The sequence below is a fragment of the Quercus lobata genome, unplaced genomic scaffold, assembly GCF_001633185.2.
Source record: "Quercus lobata isolate SW786 unplaced genomic scaffold, ValleyOak3.0 Primary Assembly Scq3eQI_53, whole genome shotgun sequence".
Taxonomy (NCBI): Eukaryota; Viridiplantae; Streptophyta; class Magnoliopsida; order Fagales; family Fagaceae; genus Quercus; species Quercus lobata.
In genome coordinates this window covers 1,019,199-1,026,893 of record NW_022154704.1, presented here as the reverse complement: position 1 = coordinate 1,026,893, position 7,695 = coordinate 1,019,199, and the positions used below count along the sequence as shown (strand labels likewise).

The 7,695-nt window shown below is 31.5% G+C and overlaps 1 protein-coding gene across 2 annotated transcripts; it reads left to right on the top strand.

The window, feature by feature from the left end:
- Positions 1-3,108: 3,108 nt before the first annotated feature.
- LOC115972844 (protein SPIRAL1-like 2) lies at positions 3,109-7,229 on the top strand. 2 transcript variants are annotated; one of them, XM_031093079.1, is made up of 3 exons: positions 3,109-3,190; positions 4,992-5,270; positions 6,889-7,229. In XM_031093079.1, the coding sequence occupies exons 2-3, from the start codon at positions 5,019-5,021 to the stop codon at positions 6,967-6,969; spliced, it is 333 nt and encodes a 110-aa protein (XP_030948939.1). In that variant the 5' UTR covers positions 3,109-3,190; positions 4,992-5,018; the 3' UTR covers positions 6,970-7,229. The 2 variants fall into 2 exon arrangements, with proteins under 2 accessions (XP_030948939.1, XP_030948940.1); XM_031093080.1 differs by lacking the exon at positions 3,109-3,190 and adding an exon at positions 4,224-4,425 and having other exon boundaries at positions 6,889-7,213.
- The last annotated feature ends 466 nt before the right edge of the window (positions 7,230-7,695 follow it).

Here is a 7,695-nt window from a genome sequence, read left to right as displayed (position 1 = left end):
TTTGTAACTTCTTTCTTAGGATACCTTGGAAGAGGAAACAAAATATCATGTGCAATAATTATGGTATTCCTCTTTTTCTTTGTGTCTAGGATTATAACTTAAATTTATATGGTTTTTTCATTAATTTTGGACAAATTATGACATAAATAATATTTTGGTAAGACAAACATACTATTTTTTTTTTTTTTTTTTACTAAAGATTAAAAATAAAAAAATCTAAGCTCTAATTCTTACCATTTACCATTTTTAAGGAAACAACTCTAGGACATTTGCGACGTTTAACTATTGCACCCATTTTATGACTAAGAACATGTGCACAATATTGCTTATATATTTTCCATGGTAATTTTAATACCCTTTACTTTGGAATTAAATATATTTTCCAAATGAAATATATACCTTGATGTGATCTCAATTTTAGGAAATCTTGCAACCGAATTCAAATCATGCTAGCCAATGTGTGTGTGTATATATATATTAATTATTTATTTATTTATTAAAATATAATAGAATGACTATGTACAATCCAACACGAATTAAATCATATTATATTAGTTAGCTTAAACTTATCTCATTCTCAAGGAGAAAAAAAAAAAAAAAGCTTAAACTTATCTCATATTATGAGTTTAATATGTTCTTTATATTTATTAAAACATTTCAAAATGATTTTGTACCATTCTACATAAATTAAATCGTCTTACCTTATTTATCTTAAACTTATCTCTTATTCTGAGTTCAATTGGGCTATGATATGTTGCTCTCGATCCATTATACTCCTTAAATCTAAAAAATTATGATAGAAATAACATAAGAAATATGATAGATATATAAAACAAGAAACCAACTAAGCCACGTTGTTCTATTTTATAAAATGATTGACATGCTTAGTGTAATGCATTTTTTTTGGGTACTTTTTCTTCTATTCATCTACACAAGCGTTTTACAAGTTCTATAATTTATTGGATTGATTAGAATGGAAATGGTTAATATATGAAGATTGAGAAGTGTTGTTAACATTTTAGCAACAATCTTTTGTGTTAGTAAAGCAATTTCAATAGTATTACTTAGAGATTTAAAACTATTAAACACATAATTACTACTTTTTTTTTCTTTAGGACAATAAGTGATAAACGGGTGTTGGGTTTTTTATATTTTTCTCTGTAATAGTGTAATTAGTTGTTTTTGGTCATTTTGGGTGATGATACTGGTATTACTAATCAAATTACATTATTTCCCTTTTTATCACTAAAACTCTGTTTACTTTCACATAGATCACAAATATATATATATATATATATATAGATAGATACACACACACATCTACTTGGATGATTTCCTTGGCAATTCTACAATCAGCAATGCATTACTCTTGTAGTATAATTTATAATTTATTGCATTGATTGTTGACAAATGATAATTTATACTCAGTAATTCAAGATCTTTCTCTCCTCCTTCTTACTAGGATGTATTTGACAACTATTATCATATTGTACACCACCATATGAATTCAATTTGCAGTTAATTTTTTTTTTTGTTCAGGCTTGGTGCACCACTAACAAGTATACTTTGTTTTCTTCTCCTACTATTTTCTTGTTTGATATGTTAAAATTATAGAAATTGTGTTTGGCTTCATCTTGCTAGGTTATTTTTCATGATCATTGGTTTATATGTTGTGATTTGGGCTAAAGATAAATGCCTAGAAGAGATTAAACAAGATACAATTGTAGAGCTACTACATGAATCTTTTAGAGAACAAGATTATTAAATGTATAAATTTCTTAGTAGCTCAACACAATGAAGTGATTCCATGGTATGCAAAAAAAAAATATGGACATGTATAAACAATTTTATCATGAATATATTTGCTTTTCGCTACCTCTTTTATGTTATTCATTGATTGAGTAAGATCTACTACACATTTAGTTTCCTCAAATTTTCATATTTTTTAAATTGTGTGGAAAGGAAAAGAAAAAAGAAAAAGAAATCAGTATATGTTTTGGGAAGATGTAATTCTACAATAGTTGATTTTCATATATGAGTTTAGTGATTATGAAAATATAAATTGTTATAAGCATATAGCTTTGTTTAATAGTTCCTATATGATAAAATGGAAATAAAGTTTGTATAAATTGCTCATGAACTTCTCTAAAAATGCAAAATAATGTTAACTTTCACATATAAAATTAAGATTCATTTTCATGGCTTCCTACAACAACATTATACATTCCACCAATTTTTTACTATTTTTGTTTTGATGCATATCTCACTATATTATTACATATTAAAAATATCTTTCCATATATACTAATTGAAAGTAAAATGCAACATGTTTCCTTGCCAAAAAAAAAAAAAAAAATCAATATATAGACTTTTTTACTTACAGAATATATATTATATATCACAATATAATCACCTTATTTTGAGATGAGTTTGAGACTATTATTCGCTTAACAAAAAAAAATGATGTCAAATTTTCATGCGCAATTGCGCAACTTTGCGATTAGTTACTAATATAAATTGAAATAAGAGTAAGATGATATTGAGTATTATATGAGCGACGTATCTTAATGGATGTACTAATTAAGTACTTAACTGCCACAATACTAATAGAAACGGAGGGAAGAGTAAGAGACCACCATTATTTTATAGGACAATTATAAAAATGGAATCCAAAAAGAATGACTAGACGAAAGTCTTGAGACTAAAAATGAAAGCCCAATTTTTAAGTACAATAGTGTAAACAAAATTGATTCCGGTACTTTGTTCATCTCTCATTAGTCATTAGTGCTTGGGGTCGAGTTGGGTGCGACGCATTATTAATATCAGGGTTGGCGGAACTATCTGGCAAAGGGATTTAACTCGCCACAGTAGAAAAGTGATCCCTCTTCAAATTCAACTTTTTTTTTTTTTTATGCGGCCAAACAGAGAAAAGTAAAAACAAAATTTATATTAGAGCTCAATCAATCAATCAATCTCCAGGTGGACCAGCTCTCCCACTAGTTTCTTTCTTTTTCTTTTAAAAATTTGAAAAGTTTTTATTATTATTATTATTTTTTTTTTCAAAATTTGAAAGTTAAAAACTCCCTATAAAATAAATATACACAATAACTTTACTTTGCATTTGGTTCTCTCTCTCTCTCTCTCTCTCTGTCACTCTGCTTTGCTTCAAATTTGGGTCCTCAAAAGAGAGGTACGGAACCCAAACCCAAACCCAAATCTCTTCCACCACTCACCTTCTCATCTCAGATCGCATTTTCCATAACTCTCTCTGTCTCACTCATCTCATCTCATCTGCTTGTTTTCTTTCTTCCACATTTTGATATCATCCATGCCTTTCTTCTAAATTACCACTGTGATTTCATTTTCTAGTACAATTCGGATTTTGTGAAATGCTTATTGATTTATGCATTATTTTTTTGTAGCTTGTAATGGAATGACATAAAAATGTGGGTTTGAATGTGCACTATTTTGCTCCGTTGATGAACTTGATAGGAGATTTTAGAACCTTTGCTTAAATTATTTGGGAGTCTTTCTTCTTTTGTTGTTTTTGTTTTTGAGGAGAATTCACAAACTGGGTATTAAGATTTAAGATCCATGTGTTTAGAATATAGCAAAAGGAAGCTTCCTAAGTTGGGTATTGAGATTTGAATTAGTTAAGAACTTAAGATAGAGTGCAAAGGTCCATGTGGAAAAGATTCATATGGAAGAACAAACCATTATTATCCTAAGATTTAGAGAGATAGGAAATTTGTATGTTGTTGATGTTTTATAATTCCATCTGTCAAATCATATACTAGATAATAAAAGTTGCGCTCTATAATTTCTTCTCGTGGCTAACACAAGTGTTATACATGATTAACCAAAATCTACAAAAATTTAGGAATATTTTATTACTTAGTTTAAATTATTTTAGTGTCCTTTTGGATTAGGTTTTGTGGAAGATCTTATTTGTTGAAAGTTGACCGAAGTACAAAATAATACTCTAAAAAGCTGTGCATAAACAAATAAGCTAATGGAAAAAAGCTAATCCAAATGCACACTCATCTATTATAATATTTTGTTTTAACAATAAAGTTGGTCTTACATGATGTGCTTTAACCATGTAACTTGAAATAATTTCTGTTCTTTTATTTATACTATCTATTTAATTGTTCAAATTCAATTATATTATTGAAATATTTTCTTAGTTACATGTGATTTTTTTTTTTTTTATCAATATGTGCATCAGAGAGGTAAGAATATTAATTTAGAAAAGCCTAGCATTTGTATGTGCAACACAAATCATCTGGTTGTAGGGTTGAAATATTCACATAGTGAGAAGGCAAGGTAAAGTGGAAAAGTGCATATGGAGGTTTAGAGTCTACAGACCATATGGGTCTAGCGTAGCAACTAGCAACTACATCTGCAATTTAGATATCTCATCAAGTAAGGTGCTCAGTTACCAATATAGCTTGATATTATTCAAAATTTTGATGCTGAACCACACTCACAAGGTTTATAGAAAATGCATCATCAAGTTTTTGAACTAAAATTGCGCCTGAAGCCATTCGGCCAAGAGCATATCTACCTGCGTGTCACTCATTGTTGCCCCCCAACTCCCACTTATCAAAAACTCTTTGCTTGAAATGGCATGCCTTGCACTTGTCTGGGCCATGCAGAGACTTAGACACTACATGCTAGGCTACCAAGTCTGGCTTTTGTCCAGGATGGACCCATTGATGTATCTGTTTGACATAAAAAGTATTATCAAATGACTAGACGAATATAGCTCTTTTAGGTGTCCATACATGTGCGTCTTTGTGTGTGTCCATACATGTGCATATGCATATGTGTACAAAGGCACAATCTGTGATTGACATAGTTCATGGGAGAATAATTTATGATTCTTTCTGTATTGGTGATGTTTTCTTGTACCTTCTTCCTGTATTTGCCAAAGCAAAGTGAATTTTGAGGTTTGGAAGTTCTCATAATGGGTCATTATGTAAATTTAGGAAATTCTACTGAGTTAAGGAAACAAAATGGGACGTGGACGTGGTGTTAACGCTGTTGGTGGACAGAGTTCTTTGGGTTACCTATTTGGAAGTGGAGAGACCACTAGCAATGCCCAACCTGCTCAGAACCAAGGGCCAGAAGCAAACATTGGACCTTCTCAGAAGACTACTGCTGCTGCTTCACAACCAATTGAAAAGCATATTCGAGCAGTTGTTCCAGCGTATCTTACAAACAATTACTTCCGGGCAGATGGGCAGAATTGTGGCAACTTTATCACGGTATGATCCTAGTGAAGCATGTAGAGATGATTTAGATTATATCCAATAGTCATTTCTTCTAGATTTTGATTTTGTCTTATTGTTTTTCCTAAATCTATAGGCCCTTTGAATTCTTTTGGGTACTCAAGTCTTGGGACGGATATATTTAGAGAAAGAAAAAGATTAGAAATAAAAATCCTTCTATTTGCATTTGTTATCCAAGATAAAGTAAATCCACAAAATCTAAAAGGTATCAAAGCGGGGGTGATTTAAGTATGTTGGAGTAGAAAAACAATTCAAAAAGAGAACAACCAAGGTTAGCCTAAACTCATATCTGACAAAAATTACCAAAAAAAAAAAAAAAAAAAGAAGAAGAAGAAGAAAGAAAGAAAGAAAAAGAAAAAAGGAACTCCTAGAAGGTTCGTCCAATTGTAAATATAATTGAGAAGTGATTTTGAAGCAACTGCATAGACGAAGGTATAGAGATCTTCTTTGTTCTACCTGCTTACTCTAATTGCCTTGTGGGGCTTGATAGTTTAGGTGGGTTCTTACTGAGAGAATGCGTATACCTCTACTTCTGTATATTACTCAACTTAGATGTAGCATGTATTTTTCTACGTGATGGTTTCTATGAGGATCATGCCTGCTCTTATGTAGAAACTTCCATGAGTTTCAACGTCTCTTATCTTTATAAGTTTCCTGGTCAATTGGTCATTTGTAATTGTAATTTGTGACATTCACTTAAGAGACTGCTTGCTTATCACTAGTTTCAAACTGAGAATTTTCCTTGGGATCATATGTGCTTGTCAAATGAGTTGGTAGTGTCTGCATTGAGTGTGTTCTTATTTAGTTCTTTTTAAAGAATGGATAACAAGGTCAGAAATTGGTTTGGCTGCATTGTAGTTGCAAATTCATAACTTTCAATACATTATGGATGGAATAACTTTCATAAGCCTGATACATTATTATTAGAATTACATAAGACTCCCCCATCTGTTAGTATGGCACAGGGTGGGGGGCTGGTGCTAATTACCGCATCATTACTGCAAGTCATCATTAAGCTTGATTTGGTTTCCCCCTTTTATCTGGAACTATCGAGTGATTGAGTAATTTCTAATATGCATAGAAATACAATAGGGAGCTTATAAGCTAATATGACAAGGATGCGCTGGGAACCAAAAGAATTCCATTTTGTTCATGTGTTCAATACAATAGCATTGTGTCCTTTTGACAAGCATGGTATGTTCCACTGTAAAATAATAGCCTGCTTTTTTGTTCAGATATGATTTCCAAACTTCTCCAAACTATAACTGATATTGCAGCACATTATGATATGAATGTGCACTCTGGTTTAAAATTGGAGAAATGCACTTAAACCATATCTTAGTTCTTCTACCTATAGCATTTTGTCTCTTTTCATTAATTCCTTTTCAGTGGAGGATATCCTATTCATTGCAGTTTGGAGGGAGCTTGTAATTTAGTTTTGATTTTTGATTTTGTTCCTTTTCCCTGAAGAATACTGATAGTTCTATGCCCTAAGTGATTTGTCCTTGATTATGCAATTTGATTTTCAAGGATCTCTTCTACAATGATAATATTTTGATTATGTTTTCTAAATGGCTTGCTAATCTGGGTGCAGAATCGACCATCTACCAAAGTTCAATCTGCTCCTGGTGGTGCATCTTCACTGGGTTACCTCTTTGGTGGTGTTGGGGACTGAATTCTTTGATCTTCAAGGATGCATAAACCGTGCACAGTTTAGCAGATGCCATTCGCTATTATGAAAATTAGTGTCTCTATCCAGAAAAAAGTTTGCTTTGTCCTTGTGCAGTGTAATGTGTTGCCTTGATGTAATTCATGTGGCCGGACATATGTAGTCTTGGATTTCGTTATCAAAACCTCGCCCTTGTTCAGTATTTGGTCTGTTTATCATATATGTTAACTAAAATATTTTTCTACGTTCAGTCATTTTTTTCCCAATGACAATTGGCCATCATGCAAAAGAGACATTAAATCTTCCCACTCATCACCGTGGCCATTTTGAGCAATTGCACAAATTAAGCACTTAAGCTTCATGTGACTATAAACGAGTCAGCTAGAGTTGTGCTAATGCAGCAAACTAACATGAACTTATGATAACCACATGAGCTAGAGTTGTGTTTATGGTGGTATACACAGCTTGATCAAACCTATTTTATAAGTTTTCCTAGAGAATATGAATGGAGTGTGTTACTGTGTATGTGTGAATCAAATTAAATAAACCTGAGTAATAGTAAAAATAAAATTAGGGAAGTAAATAATTATTTTTTTAGAGAGTTTTAACCTATGACATTTGTTCATGATGATAGCTCTTTATTATCAAGTCAAGACACCAATTAGTTTTTGGTATAGGCGGAGATGGAACTCTAAATCTGTTATATAACAATTAGAGATTTTACTGGTTGAA